Raw genomic sequence first — 24,290 nt, forward strand, 5'->3', positions numbered from 1 at the left:
TGAAGAATAGCTCTAAGTAATATGTGTTATGAGTATTTGAAATAATCTTTTTAATACAAATTTGATAAAATGGTTTCCTAAAAAGAAAAAAAAGTTTTTGTACCTTTTTAGCCAAGAGTCAAGTATTTTTAACATGTTAAGCCCTGTAAGTAGAAGTTACTAAATCATATGATAGACCCTAGATAGTATTAAAGAAAAACTCTATATCAAAAGTCTGGAATGCAGAACATTGAATCTACATGTTTTAATAACTATATTGGGAAAAATTATTTTAAAACACTTTGTTATTCCCAGGATTTAAAAATTGTTTTCAGTTCAGTTACAAAAATAGTTGAGCATTATTAATTTCTTTATGATTTTTGCATGTGTCAAAGGCTTCTTTTCGTATGATAGACTTTCCCAAATTGAAATCTAATGGAGATTTAAGAAGAATATTCTAAATATATATACTTTATGTAGCCCATTTTGTGGCATTTGCAAGATACTGCTAATGCAAAACTACACTAAAGAATGAAAATGTTAAAAATCATAGAATACTGGATTTCTGTTATTTTTATGAAGAATAAATGTACAATTCCACAAATTTCCTCAAGAATTTAAATAGTGTTGCTTTTATATAAAAATAAGCAACATCCAAGGAAATATATAACATCAAAAATAAAAAGAATAATTATTCTTTCCACAGTTGAACAAACAACTTTTCCTCTAAAATTTGCATGACTTAGAGGATATCAATTGCTAAACTCTTTCTTGAGATCCATGTTTAAAAAAAAACAAAAGCCATTCAGTGAAAATTATTTAATCACTGAATTTCCATGTCATGACTTTTGTAAATTAATTTATATTTAATGCTTATAAGATCAGAGCACTGATTCAGAGGGCATTGTTATTTTGAGTGAATATAAGAGCATCAGGAGAGTCGTCATTACTCATGTCAGAGGCCCTAAATAAAAAATCAGCCTAGATTCAAGGAATGAGCTTCACCCAGCATTGTTACTGCTTGTTATAGCCTCCTGTTTTGCTATCCATTAGTAGTAGTTTCTGGTCCACAGTAGCTTAGCTAATGCAACAACAAGTGTTTGGAGTTTGGAAATTACACTTCAGGAGGTCTTTGCTGTGTAGGGTTCAGGTAACCCCTGCAACACATTAAGGGAATGAATGCTTTCTGTAAGCAGTCTTCTGTCATTGTAATCTCCAGGAATTTAAGGTTGATTTTGGTGACTTGAATTTGTAGAAATAGTGACAGAATTATAATGAACCTGATGGTTAAACATAACGTTTATGCTTTGCTTATTTTAGTAATGTAATCACTCCCTTATATCTCCAGTGTGTTTTGTTTTTTACTAATTTTCTTGCGTTGTTACTAAAAGGTATATAAGTCCTCGGATAATTAAGCCTGGAAACTTGAATTTGATTTCATTAAATGAGAATAGATTTCTTCTAAAGCAGTTGTTATTTAGTTAATATTATGTGATTAAAAATCTAAACACAAAACTTAAATACCTTAGTGTTCACATTTTCTAGGGTTGTACTTTTCAAAAATGTTGGAATTGATTTTTAGTAGTTAAATAATATTCCTTAAAAATCAGAATAGAATTAGAGGTCTTTAAAACCATACTAAATTGAATAGCTTATAGTACAAGCATTGCTTAAGTATTTTCAGCATATTGAGAATCTTGTAGATTACATACACTAATGGCCTCATTCTCTTTATTGCTTGTTAATCTGTGAAAATCAAGAGGAGCTTATCAAGAAAGTTGCAATTAAATCACCACAGTGTTAACTTTTAATTGAAAATAAACTAAAATATAGCTTTGGTTCATTCACTTACTTTGTTAAAATCGATTTTGCTTCTATAAATAAAGAATAAATTGTGAACTCCTGGATACTTATAAAATTGATATTGGCAGATGTTCATAAAATTGAGATTTTCAGGCACTATTTGTAAGGAACTTTTGAGTATTTCGTATGTTGCTGTAATACTTTATAATGTATCCTCTTAAGAAATATTTTTTTCAGATACTGTTTTAGTAATTTGATGTCTGAATTGATGGTGGAGAGCTTTATCTTTAAAATTTTTTTTTCATTAAATTTTCCAAATAAGCTTTGCTTTTGGATCTTCCAAAAAAAGGCAAATTGTTTAGTATCTTAGTATATATTTAAGCCTTTGAGAGTTTAAAAAAACCATATTTGCTATGCCTTCATGTTTGACATTACTCACCCTGTGTAGAAGATTATTTGAATGCTTAGTTTGTGATGATCATTCCTTACATATGGGTGATCTTTTTATACTTGCCTACATTATTCAGCCTACAAAATCAAGCTATTTCTCATGTGTACTTTTTTCTTAAAATACATCAGTTTTTCTTTATCAGTTTGAGAAATACACATCTATTCCCATCTTATAACAGAATTTGTATTACAAATAAAGTGGTTTTAAAGAAAAGCTAGTTTATATATAAAAAAAGATTGGTATGAGGAATTATATAGCACTATGCCTTTGGTTAGTTTGCCTTTTTACTTTCTTTTATTTAAATTTATTACTACCGGATTTATAATTATAATTATATGCATTAATTTTTTGCCATGATTTAGCATTATCTTTGTCTGAATTTTTGCCTAAAAATAAGGCTGTTTGATTTAAACTTTCAAATTTTTGCATGATGTGTAAGACATCAGTATCTATTGATTTTTCTCTCCTTGTCTTTTTTATTATAATCTAAGAATCATAGGAACTTTGTGGTAATTAAATTTTAATTTCTGTAATTATTTTACATTTAACTGCAAAAGAAGTTTATGGGTGGGGTGGAAGACACCAGTTAAGACAACCACATCTCATATCTAAGTGTATGGTTCAAGTTTTAGCTCTGTTACTGATTTCACCTTCCTACTAATGTACACCCTGGCAAAGAGCAGATAATGGCTCAAATAGTTGAGCCCCTGTCCCCCAGGTGAGAGACCTAGATTGAGTTCCCAGTTCGTAAACATTTTGGAGTAGACTAGCATATGGGATCTCAGTCAACCTCTCTTCCTCTCTCTCTGTCTCTGTCTCTCTCTCTCTCAGCGTGTGTGTGTGCTTCTCAAAAACAAAAAAGACTTTAGGAAATTAAGATGTATTTGCAACCCTTTATGGAGAGAGTTTTAGCTAGGGATCTAATAATCTGTGTCAGTAGAGTAGTTAGAAAGTCAAACTGTCAAAACGAAAATGTTAGAATTCCATGAAACAATAAATAATTTGGCTATCTAAAATTTTTGTTAACATCACCTATAAAGGTTAACTATTAGACAATATCACATTTATACCACTCTCAATTTTTAAATCTCTACTTATCTCTTTGAATGTTAATTCTTTATCCAGTTCACTTTTTAATGCTGAATACTTACGAAAACTTCATTGTTTTCCACCATTTAACATGTAATCAAAAATGTATGAAATTTAAGTGTTAAAATACAAGTTAAAATTTTTGAAATCATCCATTGTGGTGGTATAGAAACATCTGAGAAGGTAGGACTTCAGTCCCACCCTCCCTTTTTTTGCAAGATTTATGGATAGATTGAAAAATTCTATAAAGATTTAGTGAAAATCAGAAGCTGTTAGTCTTTAGTAGGGCACTTCATTCATATAAATGAATTTTATTGAGTCTTTGCCAACACATAGATAAAAAATTGATTAATAAATCTAGAAGAGTGTAGTTATGTAGCTTTGGCTTTAATATATGTAAATATAAATTTTAAAAAATCTTGAAAATTGTTCCTGATTCTAAATATAATGATCAAAAAATTGTCTTTCAAAATATAGTGAAAACATCCAATGGTGTGTTTGGTTGTTGAGCTGTAAGACAGATATTTCAATCTTTGGAATTAATTTACATTCAAGATGGTGTTAATCTGACCAAAAATTTCGTTTATAGAGTACATTTTTAGAGTAGGTTTGGATGAGTAAATCTTGTTTATTTAAAAGGCGGAATTACAGAGAGGCAGAGGCAGAGAGGTCTTCCATCAGCTGGTTCACTTCCCAGATGGTTGCAACGGCCAGAGCTGCACCGATCCAAAGCCAGGAGCTTCCTCTGGGTCTTCCCATGCAGGTATAGGGACCCAAGGTTTTGGGCCATCTTCCAGTGTTTTCCCAGGCCCTAGCATAGAGCTAGATCAGAAGTGGAGCAGCTAGGACTTGAACTCATGCCCATATGGGGTACCGGCGCTGCAGACAGTGGTTTTACCCACTATGCCACAGCACCAGCCCCTAGCACCCTTTGTTAACCTTTCTGTGTTAGACAGGTAGTAGTGTTCTCAAGGCCACAACATATCACCAAGCCAGAATATTTTAATTTTTGCCATCATCCTACTTCTCACTCCCAGTTTTAATAAACTATATTAAGATCTACAGTATTAGGGAATTCTTGCTATGTAGAATTCTTTTGAGAGTCTTACTAAAATAAAAGTTGCACCAACATTATTTTTTTAAAAATCTGATTTCATATGTAGGTACAACCTCTTGAAATCAGTTCTGCATTTTGTTGCTCAGAGTTGCTTTTGCCAATGATGTTTGTGCGTAAGTGATAGATAAAGCCTTGGATTCGCTTTAATAATTCAATATGCTTATAATGCCTTGGATTTTACTTTCAAGATGTTATTTTTGGTTCTCTACAGTGCCACAAAGGTTATTGTGACAGCATATGTGGTTTTAAAAATTTAACAACTTACGGTGCTGAATTTGCCAAAATTACCAGACCAAAAATACACATTTCCTTGCATTCATCTTATAGCCTGTACTTTTAAATACTGATTGTGTTTTATCCTTTACAAGAACATTTTTAGCTGTAAGCACAGTTTTGTCTAGTGTACCATTAACTTCCTGGCTTTAATTCAGTTCATTTTAGATCAGCATCCATTTATTAAGGCTGGAGAAATGTACTGTATGTAAGGATTGTACTTACTAGGTTCATGAGAGAAACACATTTGCACAGGTAGTTGTAATACAAGGCTTACTATAATGACAGGCTAAAATGGAGTGTAGTGGGAAGGCTGTGGAAACAACGGGTAGCTGGAAAAGTTTCAAAATGAGTGGTACAGAAAAAGAGTTAAATAGACCTGAAGGCAGAGAGGATTGCAGGATGTTAGAGGAACAAAACAGAGGTAAAGAACATGGATATGGGTGCCTCGGGGGAGTGTGTGTGTAGAATGAATTGTACAGCAAGTGGAAGGAGATGAAGCTAGGATGTCCGTTTGGGATAAGTTTATAAATGACCATGATCTGCTAAGATCAGACTGTCATGTAGGCCATAAAAAGCTGTTGTATTTTCATTTAAGAAAGTATTGTATCTAATTGCCAGCTCCCAAGTGGTGAACCAGTGAACTAGAGTGAAGAATACAGGAGGCAGTGAAAGCCTTATTTGAATATGTGACTAGCAGCCTTGGTGCGAGGCAGTAGCGGTAACTTTGGGACAAAATTTGGCTTTTGACTGAATGCGAGAGAGAGGAGGAGTTAGGAGTGAAAGCCTCTAGAACAAGGTTCTAGTCAAATCATCAGTCATGCTGGTAAGCTGGCTTCAGAGCAAGGGACATGAAACGAGTTCATTTTCTGATGCTGCTTGCAGGTGCATGCATGAAGGGCAAAGAATACCCACAGCCCTCAGAATTTCTTCAAGTTGAAATTTGTGTTTTTTAGTGTGATATTTGTGAAAAAATGTAATTTTGCTTCCTTTATGGATGTTTTAAAAAATGTTTGCGTATAAACCTACATATATTTAAATGATACATTTTTTCCAAACATTTGTACAGAGTAGAAAATGTTAATTCAGGTTTCAGGCTGTATCTCCTAGGTTTTAGGTTTATTTGTATTTTGTTAGGTTTCTTCTAGGTAACCAAGACTGTATAAAAATTAATTGACTAGAGAGAAATCTTTATTTTATTAAAGAGTACCTTTGTCGTGATTAGCCTTGTTGAGATACTCTCCATTGTTCACGCCATTTTAGTAACATTCTTCACAATTCTTTAAACAGCTCTTTGATATTTCCGTAGATACCAGCCTGGTCCTTTTCAGAAAGCTTAGGAGTAACTGCCCTCGAAAGTTTTTTTTGTTTGTTTGTTTCTAAATTCATTGTAATTTATCTTTACTGTGGTTTTCTCTTTGATTATCAGAAACTTGTAATATTATTTATTTATCTTATTGATGCATAGGAAATTTCCCCTCTATATCTTGTTCCTTGTAAGAATAAAAAAGTCATTTAATCAGTAGCCTTTCAGTTCATCCCCAGGAATGGATTTTAGGTATTACAGCTGATCCTTTGTATCATGTTAATTATGAGTGACAAGCCTAAACAGGTGATGGTATCTACCATCACCTATCCATCGGTAATTCTTTAGTGTAGGCTCTCAATATATTTTTGAATAATGGTAATCATTGATGAAGGTTATAGTAACTTGCGCTGGCTCCTAATCAGTTACATGTTCCTCTCATGGGTACAACAATGTTAAAATTTTTCTGTGCTAATCCAAAAATGTTCTTCCTTCCATATAATAGGGAAAAACCTAGGTGATGCTGGAGTAGTGTTTAATAGACCTTCATACACCTCAAATTCTCAATAAATGGTTATTATTAGCATTATTTATGTAAATTAAATCTGCTGAATGTTAACTCACATATTAAGTGACGCCTGTCTTTTGCATCCATTTTCACTGTTGAGATTTGTTTTAGTTTTTCTCTCTTGTTTCTTTGGAGATTGTCTTGTCGTCTTCCTCTCAGTTCTGCCCAGCACTTTCTATTTCTATCATAGGATTTCCTAGTAGTCTTGCTACTTTCCTCTGCTAAATCAGTGCCTTACCCAACTCGCTTTTATCAAAATTAATGTTCCAATACTCAAAGCAGGAGATTTTGATGTCTGCCTTTCCACCTAAAAATATCAGTACTTTTAAAAATTGTTGTGCAATTAAATATAAAAAAATTAGTGATTTTTCCTCATTTACCTTTTACAATCCGATGCTTGCAGGTTACCATAAAGAAAGCACACAAGTAGGGTTCTTCTCTGCAGTTCTTTTATCTCACCAGTAATCACAGGTCCAGAATCCCTGCCCTCAGATCATCACCAACATTAGGATCCTCCCATGTGCTAAGGTTTTAAAAGGAGGTCAGTAGAGGATATTTGTCAGAACTGTGTGCTGGTGTGATGCCTTGCTCCACCTTTTTTTCTTAACGGGTTCTCCTTTTTCTGAGAGGATCAGTTACTCTGAAGACATAGATATCCATAAGGTAATCAGCATGATATGAAGAGAAATTGGCTAAATATGGTTGTTGATACTGTAGTGTGAGTTTTGTTTTGTTTAGTGAGTTACCAAAAATGGAGTAGAAATCTTTAAAAAGAAATTTTTAAGATTTGTAATGAAAATATATAAAGTGTTGAAAATATTTTAGCAAATCCATGTTTGAACTCTTGTCATTGTATAACTGTCTAGTCACTTAGCAATCTATGAAACAATAGCATATAATATTTTATATGAATCTTTAACATAGGTGGCCAGCTTTTTAGCATCCGAGACATTTTTTAGTTCGCAAGGAGTCATTTTTCTATAGTTCATTTCTACATTGAGTATTTACATATCGCAGGTGGATTCTCTTTATTTTTTAATTGTGAAATGATCGTTTTTTAGGGGGAGGAGGATGGTTGGCTTCCAGAATGTCTGCTAGTGACTCATTAAAATCTGATTAAAATCTCATTGTGTTCTTGCTTTCACAGCAGAAGACTCCTATAAATTGCATTATATGAAACTGAATAATAACTATGGTTTGATTTAAAGTATTAATAAAATCTAAATTTGTACATTCAAGCTGTGGAGTCTCAAGATTTTAATTTAGTGAAGTGCCAGAACAATTTCTTGTATTTAGTCTGACGAGTGTTATGTGAGAAGCACGTCTTATCAAATTAGGACAGACATATATATATTACACCATTTACAGAGTCTAATGATGAAAACCTGTTAAATCTCATATTTAATATCCAGATACGTTTCTGCAAATGAGTTGCTTAGACTTATTGTCAGCATTGCTTGATTCATATCTTCAAAGTTGATTAAGTTGCAAATGCTGGTCTGAGAACAGTGAAAAGTTAGAATTTCAAAGTAGCCATGGATTTTTAACAGGCTCTGTAAATCACAAATGCTACAAAGAATCTTCATTTTAGGCAGTATCTGATATTTTAATTGTAATGGTGAAGTTTAACTTCTAGTGTGAAATTTCCTGGTTGTTCATATAGAAGTGAGAGACAGAGCCCATGGATGTCTGTTGCACTGGAGTGCTGTTCCCCATTTTGTGATTTTGGAGGAGAAAAATGATTTGGGTTTTAATTTTCTCATTCTTTGTTACATTTTTGTTGTCCCTTGTTAGAATTTCAGTGTTAATTTTACTCTTGGAAACAGTATTTTTCTCATGAAAGTATGTAATTGTGGAAGCCTACCCATATTTCAAAAAGTTATGTAAGAAAAAATTATCTAGTATTTTTAGTATACTTTGGAAATAAATGTCTAATTTGTTCATTTATGCAATCTTCACATATTATTATTACAGTTATTATTATTTTTTTTTGACAGGCAGAGTGGACAGAGAGAGAGACAGAGAGAAAGGTCTTCCTTTTGTCGTAGGTTCACCTTCCAATGGCCGCCGCGGCTGGTGTGCTGTGGCTGGTGCACCGCGCTGATCTGAAGGCAGGAGCCAGGTGCTTCTCCTGGTCTCCCATGTGGGTGCAGGGCCCAAGCACTTGGGCAATCCTCCACTGCACTCCTGGGCCACAGCAGAGAGCTGGCCTGGAAGAGGGGCAACCGGGACAGAATCCGGTGCCCCAACCGGGACTAGAACCCAGTGTGCCGGCGCCGCAAGGTGGAGGATTAGCCTATTGAGCCGCAGCGCCGGCCTAGTTTATAATTGTTTTTAAATTTGGGGGTCAGTGAGACAGAGAGCGCCCATCTGCCGGCTCACTCCGCAGATACCTACAACCAGCCAAGTTGAAATTAGGAGCCTGGAGCTCAATCCAAGTCTCCCATGTTGATGGTAGGAGTCTAGTTACGTGAGCCATCACGAATGCCTTCCAGGGTCTGTGTTAGCAGCTGGAGTCAGGAGACAGGGTGGGTGCATGGAACCCAGGGACTGCAATGTAGGATGCCTGTATCCCAACCAGCATCCTAACTGCTAGTCCAAAAGTCCGCTCTCAATTAATTATTTAATTTAAAAATAGGCTTGCTTTGAAAAAAATGCTTGAACATCCCTATTACTAGGAGATCTCTGTTTCCAGTTTAAAAAAAATGATTTATATTTCATACTCAAGGTTTGGAACTCCACTTACTTCTCTAATGTATCCTTCCAATGCATTATCCAGGTCATTGCTTCATGCCCGCCTCTTTCCTTTCTAACCTCCTTCTCCCTCTTTTCCTTCCTTCCTGAAGGGTGGGTGACACTCCTGGAAGGTGTAGATGTGAAAGCCAAGAGTACTCTGTCCAGTTACCTCGTTTTCTTATGACAATTGTACTTCAGATACTTTGTGATAGTGGTGAGCACAGTGCACTGTGGACAGTAATGACACTGTTCCCATGGTGTAGGTAGGAGCCAGTTAGAGCATCAAGTGATAGATGAACTGAGTCTTGGGAAAGGGATACACTGGCGAAAGGACAAGTGGCAGGTGGGATTCCAGGCAGAAAGGACTGCTACGACAAGAACAATTCAGGGGTGAGAGTAAGTCTTCCCTGGCCCAAGAACATGAAATTGAATTGTCATAAAAATTTAAGAAGGAAAACCAGGAAATCAATAAATGATAGTAATTTTAGTGAAGTGTCAGAATATGTTTAGGTATATTAGCCAAAAAAGAAATCCACTGCAAATTTTAGTATTTTCCAGAAAGCTGATTAGTTTACTCCGCATTCAGTCTGCTGATCAGTAGGCTATAACACTACTCACCAAAATCAAGATTAAAGGCTTGAGCAATAGCCTTGGTCCATAAGGAGCACTTACTCTCTTTATTTCATTAAAATAATTTGTCCTTTGCACTTTTGTCTCATATCCTTTTCTTCTACGTTGTTATAAGGCTTGCAGTACTATCCTTGGTGCCTTGAACAAAGTTTCCAGGAATTGTTTTTTGGCTTGGTTTGAAGACAGTTGTATTAAAGAAAGGTAAACAGTAAACATTTCAACAAAAGAGATCTGAAAACTAGTTTTAAGATCTTGATTGAGAAAGAGTCACAAAACCACCCACAAGGGGCTGGTGTTACAGCCCAGGGAGCGAAGCCGCTGCCTAAAATGCCGGCTCAGCATCCCTCAAGTCCCGGCTGCTCTGCTTCCAGTCCAGCTCTTTGCTAATGCTCCTGGGAGAGCAGTGGAAGATGAACCAAGTAGTTGGTTCCCTGTCACCCATGTGGGAGACTCAGACAGTGGCCATTTGGGGAGTGAATTAGTGTAGGCAAGATGTCTAGTCTGTATCCCTCTTTCTCTCTCACTCTCCCCTTCAAATAAATAAGTACATATTTAGAAAGAACAAAACAATCTGTTAAGAACTACGCCACAGATGGCGTGGATAATGGCTGGGGCTGGGGTTGGGGCTGGGGAGCGGGGAGAAGTGTTCGATTTGAGCCAGTCAGCTTGGTCACAGGTGGTTTTTAAAAGTGTGTCAGGTCTGTAGAATTTGCTAAGTTGGAAGGACAGAAATGCTTTATTCGTGGCTAAAGCATTTTGAGTAAAAGTTTGAAAGGCATATTTACAATTACTGAGCAAAGAAGTTCAAAAGAAGCAGAGGGTTAAGGTGGAGTATTTTTGGAGTAAGATCTGTTTGAATTCTACTTCTGGTGTCTTTTTTTCCTTCTCTTTAAAGAACATCTTTCAATTACCATTTCCCCCAACCTTGGCCCCCAGTTTCAATTTTTCATGGTTAAAATAGAGGTGATAGATTTGTTGTGGTAAATTACAGTGAAATAGTAATATGTGTACACAGGAAAATTTAAGAAACAGCAGTTCTGAGATTTGCCTTTGTCAACTCACATCCCCAGGTGTTTGCTTTGCCTCATATATAAAATGATTTCTAGGATTGGTGCTGGTTTTACTCGTTTCTGTGATTTGGGGTGAAATTAGGAAGGTGAATCTCACAGAAGTTGGCATGCTGGATGGAAGGTGAGAAAGCAGCTGTGACTTTATGGGCAGAGTTCAGAGAGAAGGAGTTAGGGCAGAGGGAATGAAGGGATAGCTAAGGGGACCGAGCTGTTTCAGAGCGAGAATCGGTACAACAGAGAAGGTGGACACAATACCCTGAAGTGAAGGGCCTTTTGTATGAAAAGCTGTATGTACCCACATTGAGGAGAAAAATGCTCAAGAGGACTTTTGATTTGAAAAGGCATTCGAGACTAGACCAGTGTCGTGTGTGTATGTTACATATCCGTGTGTGCACATACATTTACATTCAGTTGACGTGGTTCAAAGAAAATGTGTTACTTCATAGTTGATAGAATTTTCTTCTTTGACCATTTCACACTACAGTATTTCTTTGTTATCGTAAGTTAGCGATGGAGGATATATGTGTAATGTATGCTAAATCGGTATATTGGTCTAGAAGGTATTTTAGGAGACTAATAATGGAGTGGAGGCTTCTTTAACACATGTGAGTATATAAAACACTATTAATGTTAACAGATGTTGCACTTTAATCCCCTAGAATGATTGTTTGGTACCAGCAGGAGATATATTAAGCCCGAATTGTGTGAAATTGTGTGTGCATAAGCTGCTACTTAGATTGTAAAAATGCTATTGAAAACTGTTAGAAAGTTTTAGTTATAATTGGCAGGGAAGTATTAACTGAGCTAAAAGAAGTATGTGTGTATGGTTGGCCCTTGCGCCTTAACCTTTTTATCATTTATCTTCTTGTATTAATGTCACTGAATTATTAATTCATGAGCCAGGGTGGGAAGGGTGAAGGCACCATTTAAATGTGTGGCAAATTTATCCTTATCGCTAGAGACATGAAAAAAGTCATTTTGTGTTATCTGTAAAATGGAAAGGACATTTTAAAATTTCATTTACTGTAATCCACTTCACTTCCAGTAAAACACCTAGATTATTACTACCATAATATAACGCTCTTATTAAAAATTTGTAACCCTCTCCACTCTTTTGTCTTATATATATATAGTTTAGCTTTCATTTATTTTAATGTGATACTTATTAATTGTAGCTTAAAATGTTATGAGTGATATGTTACAGTTTAAGTTCAATTTTAAGAAGCCTTAAATTTGCAGAAAATAAAAATATTTACTTTCAGAGTAACAATTAAGGCTTTTCACTGAGGTGTGTTTGGATATAGAGATACTTCCTTCTATAGGAAATAGATGTGTTGATTGCAGCATCATAATTCTTGAGATAAGGTTGCTGGCTTTGGCCGTGTAGCATTTTTAACTTTATAAAACTCTGTAGAAGAAAAACTGCAAATTAGAACTATAGTAGTTTCCCATTGAGTCGTTGTGGACCTGGGACATACCCAGTATTTCATGTGGGTGGGTGGCAGTGGTGACAGAAATTTCAGGAGTTTGAAGCTACCCTGACCAGTAGCTATTTGAAACCATCACAGCAGTGGTGGAATACCTCCGGGGTCTTGTCCAAACCTCATTACTTTTCCATCTCCCATTACTTACTGTTTTGATTGGTTTTATATTCTGTCATGCCAAACAGAGGAGTAAGATAAGTTACTGTGGTGGTGTTCCTTGTTTTTCTTTCTGGAATTTCTCCCCCAACACTGTAAGCTGTACGTACACACCCTGAAACACTAACTTGTTTTGGTCGGTATATTGTGACTTTATTTTTGCCCTTTCAACATGGTTTTACTTTACGTTAGCATTTAAGTTTTTTTTTAAATAATTGAAGTTTGGTTATTTTGGCAAACATTCATGGTTATTAATTCATTGCTTGTGTGAACTGTTTCCGGTTATCTCGGTCTTGTGCTTGTACTTCTGTAACAAAGGATACCATGCTATGATCAGGTAGCTATTCAGTCAGTGGAGTTTTATTGGCATACAACAGGGTGATTCGTTTATGCCTTGTCTCAGTGGTATCTCTGCTGTTTGACGATGGAGACTGTGTGATAATAAATATTATCTCTTGTCTTTATAGAAAAAGTTTCCTGACCCCTACTCTGACATCTTTAGCATCAGGCTACATGATTGGTTGGTTCTAGTCTTTCCAAATGCAGTGGAATGCAATTGAGAACTTTAAACTTAAGTTCGAAGACTCACTAGTTATTGCGATTGGTAGTTGTTAAGCAGTTTCTTTGCTGTTTTTTCTATGCAGAGTAACAGCAATATTGTCTTTTTGAATTAAAACATTAATTTTTAAAAAAAGATTTATTTCTTTATTTGAAAGGTGAAGTTACAGAGAGGGAGAGATAGAGAGAGAGACCCTCCATCCATTGGTTCACTCCCCAAATGGCTGTTACCGGTAGGACTGGGCAGGGAGGAAGCCAGGATCCAGGAGCTTCATCGGTCATCATGGATGCAGGGGCCCAGGCACTTGGGCCATTTTCTCTTGCTTTCCCAGGAGTATTAGCAGAGAGCTGGATTGGAAGTGCAGCAGTCAGTACTAACCGGTGCCAATATGGGGTGCTGGCATTACAGGTGGTAGCTTAACCTGCTACACTGCAATGCAGGCCTCTGAATTAAAGCATTTAAAAATTATTAAAGTATTAAAAATACACACAAGTCTTAAAAAAGGAAGTCTTGGCAGGTAGTTTAGCATTCCTAACCCCAGCTAAGGCCTAGGAACTTGCTCTTTTCTTAAAGAAGTCTCTGATGTCATCTTGACTTTTAATCATCTGTAGGAAGACAGAATGGGAAATATGTGAGCTGAGTAAGTCTCAGGTTATTATATTCTAGTGGCTGATATCGTGGTCTGAAAGTAGGTTTCAAAGATGGTTTTCTGAAACTGCTTCTTTAGATGTAATTTTTAAAAATGTGAATTAGCAATAATTGCTGAAAGAGATAAAAGAGACAGACTTAGTTGAATGTATTGCAGAAGCACCTAAATACCTTTCCTATGATTGGATCAGGATCATTGATCTGTAATTGGGAAGTGACTGTGGATTTATCATCGATTTGTAACCTTCTGTGTGGTTGTTGAACTTGACATCTTATGAATTGTCCCAGGCCTCACAGTGAGTGGCAGGGCAACTCAGAATGTAGAGTGTACTGTTGATAAATGTCTTGAACTCTTTTTTCATTAGTATGACTTGACTTGAGTTGAGCAAGGTACTTGTCTCAAGGAAACTTCTCCTCGTATTATTTCAGTGTGAAATACATTTATGTTTTCAGAAGTTAGTCACTCTTTAATGCCTATTTTGGATATTGGTCATTTTCTACTTTATTTCTGCCTAAAGGTTAATAACGCCTTTTGCTTCATTGCACTCCTGAAAGCAAGATGGGTCACCACCAGTAGCTCTACTGGAGCCACCCGCGAAAATTCTGCCAGGCTTCCCCTCTTGCCATCTGTTCAGACCCACACGGCCTGACCCGGAAATACGGGCCTAACATGTGCTGCCAATGTTTCCGTCAGTACGAAAAGAATATGGGCTTCATTAAGCTGGGCTCAGTCATTCTCCTTGAATGGTATTCTACAAGACATCAGCACTGTAGAAAGTCATACTAGCTCGTTGTGCATAAAATAAAGAACTTGAATTTATTTAAAAAAATAAGGTTATTAACTTTTTGATGATGGCAGTTATACCTTAACCTTTTTGATAATCCCTTTGGAACCTAACCCAGTACCATTTAATATGTAAAGTGAAAAAAATGAGTAGATTACATTTATTTCAGTACCCAGTATTAAAAATATCTAGGAGGTATTCTAGACATTCTGACTTGAATTGGTTCATGTGCAGTTATAGTGCTAATATAGCCTCCTTTTTAAAGGATTTACCATTTACTTGGAAGGCAAAGATGGAGGGAGTAGGAGAAATACAGACAGGCCGAGATACCTATTTATTTGTTGTTTTACTCCACAGATGCTGGCACAGCTAGGGCTGGGCCAGGCCAGAGCCAGGAACTGGAAACTTGAGCTGGGAACTCAACCTGGGTCTCCCACAGGGGTGGCAGGGACCTTACTGCTTGAGCCATCACCTGCTGCCTCCTGGGGTGTAACTGGCAAGAAGCTTGAATGAGGAGTCATGCTGGGACTGGAACCTAGCACTCTGTTACAGACTGTGTACCTCCCAAATGGTGTGTTAACGGCTATGCCAAAAAAAGTGACAAAACGAAACAAAACAAGAAAACCATGCTATGCCAAGAGCCCACCCCAACTTCACTTTAAAGTATAAGAAATGAAAGTTAGATAGCTCTATACATGTAACTATTTATAGGTTGACATATATATATATATATAGATACAATGTGCAAATGAATTATATTGTTTATTGATTACAAAAGGGAACTTTGTAAATTTCACAAAGTTTTCTTCAATTTCTCACTGTGTATTTTTATGGTTTATTTTTCATTTTTATTTTTCATATCATTTGACATATTTTACTCAGATTACCTCATTATCTCTAAGAACCCTCTGATGGTGATATTGATGATCTAATATACAGCAGATCTTGGTTCATTATTATTTCATTTAGTGGTTGTATATATAGACCAAGAGGGAATTTGAATATTGATTCAAGGAATGGCTAGTAACAATGATTTATGAACAAAGGATTCAGTGCAGTTAAGCCATTTATACAATTGCATTTTACAAGCTGCTTTGAATTTTTCTTCTGTATTTGTCTAAACACGGTTAATACTTAGTTGAGAGATCTTAACTTTAGAGTACCCGTTCCTTGAGTATTAAGATTCATTCCTAGTTATATTGGAAGAAATATTCATGTGTTTTTTTCTGACTTGTTATGAGCGACTTCTCAGGTAGTTTGGTTGACAAGATTTATCAGTCTAGAATAATTTCTTAATTGATAACAAAATTGTAAGCACTTTAAATAGCAATATAAATGATTGCGATTAAGGTAACTCAACTGGAAATACAAAATAAGTTAAATTTATGATTACCTAAGGGTGTTAGTTTTGCTCATGTAAACATCTTGAAAATCAACTCATTATTCTTTGATTATTTCATCATTTTCATAATGCCAAAATGACTTCGTTTCTACTTTTATTTATTTATTTATTTATTTTTGACAGAGTGGACAGTGAGAGATAGACAGAGAGAAGGGTCTTCCTTTGCCGTTGGTTCACCCTCCAATGGCCACGGCTGGTGCACCGCACTGATCCGAAGCCAGGAGTCAGATGCTTCTCCTGGTCTCCCGTGGGGTGCAGGGCCCAAGCACTTGGGCCATCCTCCACTGCACTCCCAGGCCATAGCAGAGAGCTGGCCTGGAAGAGGGGCAACCGGGACAGAATCTGGCACCCCGACTGGGACTAGAACCTGGTATGCCGGCGCCGCTAGGCGGAGGATTAGCCTGTTGAGCTACGGTGCCGGCCCTACTTTTTTTTATTCTAAAGGAAAAGATAATTTAAAAGTAAGTTTATATGTGATTTACTTAGTTGCATTAGTGATTTTAGAACATGTGGTTATGTCCTTGAATAGGTTAAATTATCTCATTTTAAGGTAAAAAGGAGATATTGTAGATTTTTCAGGATTGTTACAGTTACTTGAAATAAATATTTAGTTTGTCACTGTAGTTTAGCTATATTTTGGGAACCTTAGTACATGGCAAGCAACTAGAATTTTCTAGGATAAGTTATCTTTGAGCTAGAATATAGTTTCCTTGAAGACAAGGCATTTGTTCTTCAGTACTTTGCACATAATAGCTGCTCAGTAAATACTTGTTGACATTAATAATTTGATGAATAATGAAAACAGGACTTTATCATTAGCCTTAATTAGAATCTCTGCCTCTTAACTGGCTGAATAATTTTAATCTACTTCTTGTTCCTCTCTCAGCCTCAGATTTCTAATTTTTTTTTTTTTAAGATTTCTTTATTTGAAAGAGTTACTGAGAGATAGAGAGAGAAAGCGTGAGGAGAGAGATAGAGAGATCGATCTTCTATCCACTAGTTCACTCTCCAAATGGCCACAATGATAGGAGTTGGGCCAGACTGAAGCCAGGAGTTTCTTCCATGTCTCCCAAGTGGGTAGCAGAGTCCCAAGCACTTGGGTCATCTTCCACTGCTTTTCTCACTAGCAGAGAGCTGAATTAGAAGGGGAACAGCCTGGACTCGAACCGGCACCCATATGGGATGCCAGCGCTGCAGGCCACGGTTTTAACCCACTGCACCACAGTGCTGGCCCCTTTAATACTGGTCTTCTGCTTTTAATTTCTAGACTACTAGCTAGTCAAGAGACGATACAGTCTTAAAACGAGGGATAATATTTTTAGTATGAAAGTTGGGGAAGGCATCAAATTTTCATGATATGTAAGGGAATATTTTGAACTGGGTATGTAACTTTGTTTACATTTCTTCTGAAAGATCATTTGCAAGTTCACGTTCAGTCATAAAATGTCCCTTACATTGGCTTAAAAATGCTAGGTGGCGCAGACATTTGGCATAGACTTTGCTTGGGTGCCCGTATCTCATATTGCTGTACCCAGGTTCCCGTGAAGCTCTGATTTCAATTCTTTCTGGTTACGTGCACCCTGGGAGGCAGCAGGAGATGGCTCAAATATTTGGATCCCTGCCACCCATGTGGGAGACCCAGATTGAGTTTCTGTTTCATGACTTTGGCCTTGCACAGCCCCTGCTATTAAAGGTATTTGAGGGGTTAGCCAGCAGATAGGGGTCTCATCTTTCTCTTGTCCTCTTTCAAATAAAAATAAGCAAGTGAGAATTTTGAAGAGAAAATGACAGCTATTTTTTTTGTACTATTTCAACTGGATGGGTTTTAAAGAAGAGTGGCAGGCTGCTCTGGACACTGCCTCTGGTGTCTACTTCTACAAGCTGTGCATGCTCAGCATGGCTCCTGGGTAGTACAGCACAAAGCGGATGTAATTCACTAGGAGCTTTCCTGAACTCTTCTTTCTGCTCCTGTAAGCCTTCTCATAGGAGAATTTCTTCTTTCACAACAAAACGTTTCAGTAAAGGGTAAGACCAGGTATGAATGGTAAGGGGACTTTAGCATAGTTGAGTTAGAGCCCTCTAGACTTGACACCAGTGTCTGCAGAACTGAGATCCCAGAGGGTAGTGATTAATGGTTGACCATGTGGTTTTAGAATCGCCCTCAGCATTGTCAGCCCCAGCCCCTATCCTAAGAAAGCCTTTCTGATTAACAATAGCCAGGTTTTACCTAAGCTCAGTTACTGAAGGAAGGCCTGCCAGGGGCTATGGTGTTTTCTGGAGTGTTAACAAGAAGTAGAAATTCTAGCCTGTATGAGGATCACACAGAAAATATGTCTGAAACGTGACTACTGAGAATTTCAGCTAAGTTAAAATTAAATTGTAATTTATTTTTTAATTTTCTTAGCATTTGCATGGGAGCAGACTGATGTTAGTTAGGTCTTTTTGTTTGTTTTGGTAAAATAGAGAAAAGCACTTTCCTTTGACAAGGGCATTCTGTATCTTAATGATCATATTTTTATTGTGCAAGTAAGATCAGAAATACAGATTTTATGAAGCTATCTTTAGTTCTTATTTAGAGGAGATACACATTTAGCACATAAAATCAGGCGTACACAGAGCTTCATGTTGTGCAGCTTTCTTGCATGGTAACAAGGGTGGATGACTTTGGTAGTTCTTGCGCTTGGTTCTCTTTTCTCTTCAGGCTTATAGTTGTTTTGGATTTGATATCCGTGTCCTTGAGTAGAAATCAGATGTAAGATTTTAGAAATGAATCTTTATGGTAGCTTTACTTTTGGTGGAATATCCACTTTAATTAACTAGTTTTAGAAAATTTTAAATTTAGTTTTCTTATTAATTGAAAACATGCTGTATTTTTTATTGATGCACATCAATAAAAGAGATGTATTTTTTCTATATTGTCTAAACAAACACCTCATAATTAAGCTAACTGTGATTTCCTGGTAATTTAACATAAATGTGTCACTGAAAACTGGTTAGTGGTATTTTCCTTTTAAATAATTTTGCTGACAGTTTCAGGCACGAGGTATGTAATGCAGCTAATAAATATAAGCAGGTTACTCTCTGAAAGATTACAGCTGACTGTACAGTGTAAGTAGTGTACAGGGAGGGCTGGTAGGATATAGGCAGCGCTGAAGCATATTCCTGGAAGTCACTGTTAGGCTTTGGAAGGTTGGTAGTAATGATGCATTAATTGACTTTTTACATGACAGAGTAATAGGATACTTAGTTCTAAAAAAAACCATGGCAGGCTTGGTAGAGAGTGGTTTGAGGTTTCTAGAAACAAGATTGGGATGAATTGTATTTGAAAGGTAAGAAAAACAGCAGAGGTAGAATAAATGGCTTGGAGTTTTAAAAATCATAGTCATTTGTAGTTTAAGTAGAAATATGCTGCTTCTCTGTTTTCTAAGAAATGAACTGTTACCATGCTGTTAACCTCTAGTTCTGCCCTCACTTGATGCTAAGCATTCTTGGGAAAAGGTTTTCCAAAATCTGAAGACAGATAGGTTATTAATTTTCTGTTTGTTGAGAAGATATGTAGTGGCCCTTTTGTGGATCTGTTCCTGGCTTTTGTTTTGCTTAGTGAGGCACTCTCACTGAGCTGTTCTTTGCAGGTGTGCTAGCTGCTTTTGTAACACTTTCTTGGAATTTTCGTCATATTTGATTGTTTATTCATTCTATTCTTAGCTGGTTGTGGTTTGCTAAGTATTTTAATTTTCATTGACAGTTAAATAAAGAATTGTTTTTCATTTGTATCACAGCAGTAAAATATTTTGCCTTAGGTTAAAAGTTTGAACTTCTGGAGATAATTTTATTTGAGGTGAAGGCGATACATTGAGGAATGATAAAAAAATAAAAGTGCCATTTTTTAGTTTAGCACCAGTTATACTTAAGCTTTATTTGCATAAAAGAAGCCCTGGGTTTATACATTCCAGAACCTGTTGTTTGTCAGAAACAGCGATTGTACTTTCTTATAATCTACTGGAGTGTAGTTTTTAAATTGTGTATTATATTCTCAAACACTAAGAATGCTGTGAATTTTAGTACATAAAGCTGTTCAAGAAGTAGTCTGCCCTGGCCAAAGACCACAATGTAGAGTTCCTGGTTGTGTGGTTTCCTCCTCCTTTCCCCCTCACCAACAGAGGTTTTCCTATCTTGGCTGCTGTTTCCTACAAGGCAGTCATCAGTCCTTGAGTTCTTCCTTCCCTTTCTTCCCACAAACAAGGACTCTTTCAAATAGCGGGTGACCGAGGACAGGCTGATCTTGGATTGCTTTAAGAAAGTGGAAACGTGTTCAAGAGTTGTGCATGTGGGCAAGCTGCCTGTGGGCATTAGCTCATTGAAATCAGAGTACCCATTACAAATAAAACTTGGACCGTCAGAAGTACTGCCTTGAATATGGCGCAGGCCAAAGTCTGATTTAATTTTACTTGCAGCAATTAATGTACCTCATCTGCACCTTAAAATGTTTCTAATTTCTTGATTAGATCATTGGACAGAGTATAAGACATTTTTCATTGCTTGGCATTATGCATGTGACAGGCCATGAAATTATCTGACTTTTCTTTATGTTTAATATAAAATAGCTTGAGCAGTTGTAAGGCAGGCACGTTGCCGCAGCACTTGTAAACAGGTTTTGTCTCTCTACCAGTCTGGGAGCTCAGAGTGAAAAATGAGCAGAGCGATCAGCCAGTTCTGTAGGGATGTATACCTTGTGGTTCCATCAGATTAATTTTTGATGTATCATTCTTTTTGTGTTTTTGGCAATCAAAAGAGGAAGCTGGTTGCTCTTCATTTTTGTTCTGTTACTTTGGATGGAGCAGCCTGTGAAGTGCTGTCAGAATTGCAGAAAACCATCATAATTCTTAAACGCTGATGACGAGTCATGGAGGGATATCTCTAGAACTATGTGCATGAGCAAACCGACTGCTAATTACAGAAATACCTTGCTGGTTTCGTCTGTGAGTCTTATGGACCCTTCTATTTAAATATGAGATAGTATCTTTAGGTTAATTTTTTATACTCTTTGTGGCATGTTTGTTGATAAGGCAAGATAGTGCCCTTAGAGCGTGATAACTGTTCCAAACCATTTAGTATCTGACGGCTTTTCTATTGAAATTACATTATAGTGAACTGAGCTGCTAATAGAATCCCATATGACACATGAAGCGTGTAGCAAATGCAAAGTAGTTCACATAATGTGAAAGAGATATCAAACTTATTAGGAAAATTTTGTTTTCTTAATTTTCTTTATGCTTTAGTGACAGCATCTAAATTATAAAGGGTTTGTTTAAGTTTCATATATAACTCAGAATGGGTAATAGCCAGTCCCCTCTCTTTATAAAACTCTTTAGTTGTAACTCCTTAAGTGTGGCTTGAGCAAAGTTGGCGAGATTGTTACTCAGAAGAAAATAACAAGAACCTCACGTGAGGGAACCATAAAATGTAATTTTAAAGAAAAACCTTTTTTTTTTTTTAAGAGTTATTTATTTGAGGAGCAGAGTTACAGACAGACAGACAGAGGGGGAGAGAGAGGGAGAGAGATCTTCCATCTGCTGGCTCACTCCCCAAATGGCTGTAACTGTCAGAGCTAGGCCATTCTGAAGCCAGGAGCCAGGAGCTTCTTGCGGGTCTGCCACATGGGTTGCATTGGCCCAAGTAGTTGGGCTATCTTCCACCTCTTTCCCAGGCCATAAGCAGGGAGCTGAATCAGAGGTAGAGCAGTGGGACGCAGCCATATGGGATGCTGGCTCCACAGGAGGATGCTTAACCTACCATACCACAGTGCTGGCAACCAAAGGAAAACTTTGTAATTTCCGTACCCTCAAGGGCTGTAGGGCTGGAAGTATATTTGAGAAGTGCCTCACTTTGTGTTCATCATAAGGTGTTTACACTACTCTGGAAAGAAGAAAAACTCTTGGATAGCGCCCAGCAAATGACCTCGTGTCATGTTATCCTAGGGACCATGAAACACTTGAAGTCATAGTACTGAAGTGTTCATTCCGTCTTCCCTGTGGAGAATTCAATCTGTATGATCTAGCCAACATTAGCATTGACTGAAGGCTCTGAATTGTTGCCATTCCCTCCTCAGTTGTTTTTTGTTTTGTTTTGTTTTGTTTTTTAAGATGTATTTGTTTACTTGTGAGGCAGAGTGACAGAGAGCTTCCATCTTCTGGTTTGCTCCTCAAATGCCTGTTGCAGTTAAGGGTGGGCCAGGCAGCAGCCAGGAGCCTGGAATACTCATGTGTGTGGCAGGGATCCAAGTACTTGGGCCATGATCTAATGCTCTCCCAGGCGCAGCAGCAGGAAGCTGGACTGGAAGTGCAGTATTGAACCAGCTCTCCGATAGGGAATGCAGGTGTCCAGGCAGTGGCTTAACCTGTGTCATAATGCTGGCCTCTCTCCCCTAGATTTAATAGTGCTGTGACCTCATTGGTACAGTTATTAGGGGCTAGGGATTTTTATTTGGGTCCAGTGGACTCAGGAATGAATGAAGGTTTGATCTTAAGTTGTACTTTGCTGTAAGAAAAAAATACATGAAATCTGAGACTTAAAGGTCAAATAGTTATGAGACCATCACTTTATTAAACTGCCCTCTCTGTATAACAAGCAGTTAGAAAAGTAACAATTTAACATATGTTGTTGAGGAAGGTGGCATTTTTGAATACCTTTGCTGCATAAATGAAAGTATACTCATAGGTTAGAATAGTACACCTTTGTAGAAAAGTCTTCATTGTTTCATTGTGGAAAAGACTCAATGTATCTTTTAAGGCAACTAGATAAAATAATAGATGATGTTGCTATTACTGTCACTGGAAATGAAAAAGGTATATGTATTCATAACATTTTATTTAGAGGTATTGTGTGCTAAAGCTAGTGTTAACATATGTAATGGAGAGAAAGGTGTAATTCTAGAACAACTTTGTAAGATTTTCATGTTTTTCTAAAATTTGTATGTTGTAGTTTTCTGTAAATATTTTTTGAGCTTTGACCTTCTAGAATGTGAAGTATCATTTAGGTAGGTATAGGAGCGGCCTCTGTGTTGGATATAGAATTAAAATATATTCTATATTTTGTGCTCAGGGGAGGAATAGAGGGAGGGAGACAGACTTGTTATTTTTGCATTTTTTGTGACATTGCAGGACCAAAGAGTAAATGATGGATTTGTTTGTTTTTCAGATATGAGGATCAATGATGCAGACTGCTGGGTTCGATGAAGCTGGGCATTTATAACTAGATTCATTAAGGAATACAAAGAAAATATTTAAAGGGATCAATAATGGTGTCTTCTGGTTGCAGAATGCGAAGTCTGTGGTTTATCATTATAATCAGCTTCTTATCGAATACAGAAGGTAAGATGGAGTTAAAACTTTGTTTTTTAAATTCAAGAGAACTTTATGTACTCTATAGAAGGAAATGGCTAGAATGTTACTTTAGTTTTAGGAATAGATATTTAAAAGGTTTCCTGGATATTGCATTTTTTAAGTTGTTGAATGATTTTTAATCATATAGCTGTATGATTTAGAAAGTGCTGGATGTGTAAATTCATATCTTACACAAATTTGTAGAATGTACTCATTTTAAATACTCCTAAGAGGAATTTAGTGAAATTTTGGGGTATGTATTTTATATTTATTGATTATATTTGTTACAGTTAGATGGAAAGTATTTTGTGTTAACTGTTTTCACTGTTTGTTGTATTTGTTTGAGTATGATCACAGTTGTAAAACTCAAAGTTTTTTGGTGTCTTCTAGAAGAGCTTATTTTTTATAATACTTCCTTTTCATTGTTATCTATATCTTTAACTACATATGTTGCTTGCAGTATCAATTTGTAGGATAATTAATATGACAGTTTCTACTTAAAAAAGAGGTATGGGATTTTTCTTTAGCACAGTTGCTGTTAAGTTAGAAACAACAGTGAGTGTTTTTGAAGAGACTTTTTTTGTAAGGTTTTTTTTTTTGAGAGTCAGAGTCAGACTTGCATCTACTGGTTCACACCCCAAATGCCTACAACTGCTGGGCTGGGCCAGGATGGAGCTGGGAGCCAGGAACTCTATCATCTAAAACTCCCACAAGAGTAACAGGGATCCAATTACTTGAGCTGTCACCTGCTGCCTCCCAGGAGTATGCATTAGCAGGAAGCTGGAATCTGGAGTGGGAGAACCCAGCGGCTAAGCCAAATATCGGGCCTAGACCTGATTTCTCAAATAGTAT

General features: G+C 36.7%; 1 protein-coding gene across 14 annotated transcripts in view; it reads left to right on the forward strand.

The window, feature by feature from the left end:
• The window catches only part of ADGRL2 (adhesion G protein-coupled receptor L2), a 206,292-nt gene that overhangs the window by 14,040 nt on the left and 167,962 nt on the right, over nucleotides 1-24,290 (forward strand). For all 14 annotated transcript variants that reach the window (XM_062191614.1, XM_062191619.1, XM_062191617.1 and 11 more), the window contains exon 2: nucleotides 23,254-23,426. In XM_062191614.1, the coding sequence (XP_062047598.1) occupies nucleotides 23,354-23,426 (73 nt within the window). In that variant the 5' untranslated portion in view covers nucleotides 23,254-23,353. The remainder of the gene's footprint in view (nucleotides 1-23,253; nucleotides 23,427-24,290) is intronic.

Source organism: Lepus europaeus, chromosome 5, assembly GCF_033115175.1.
Source record: "Lepus europaeus isolate LE1 chromosome 5, mLepTim1.pri, whole genome shotgun sequence".
NCBI classification, from domain to species: domain Eukaryota; kingdom Metazoa; phylum Chordata; class Mammalia; order Lagomorpha; family Leporidae; genus Lepus; species Lepus europaeus.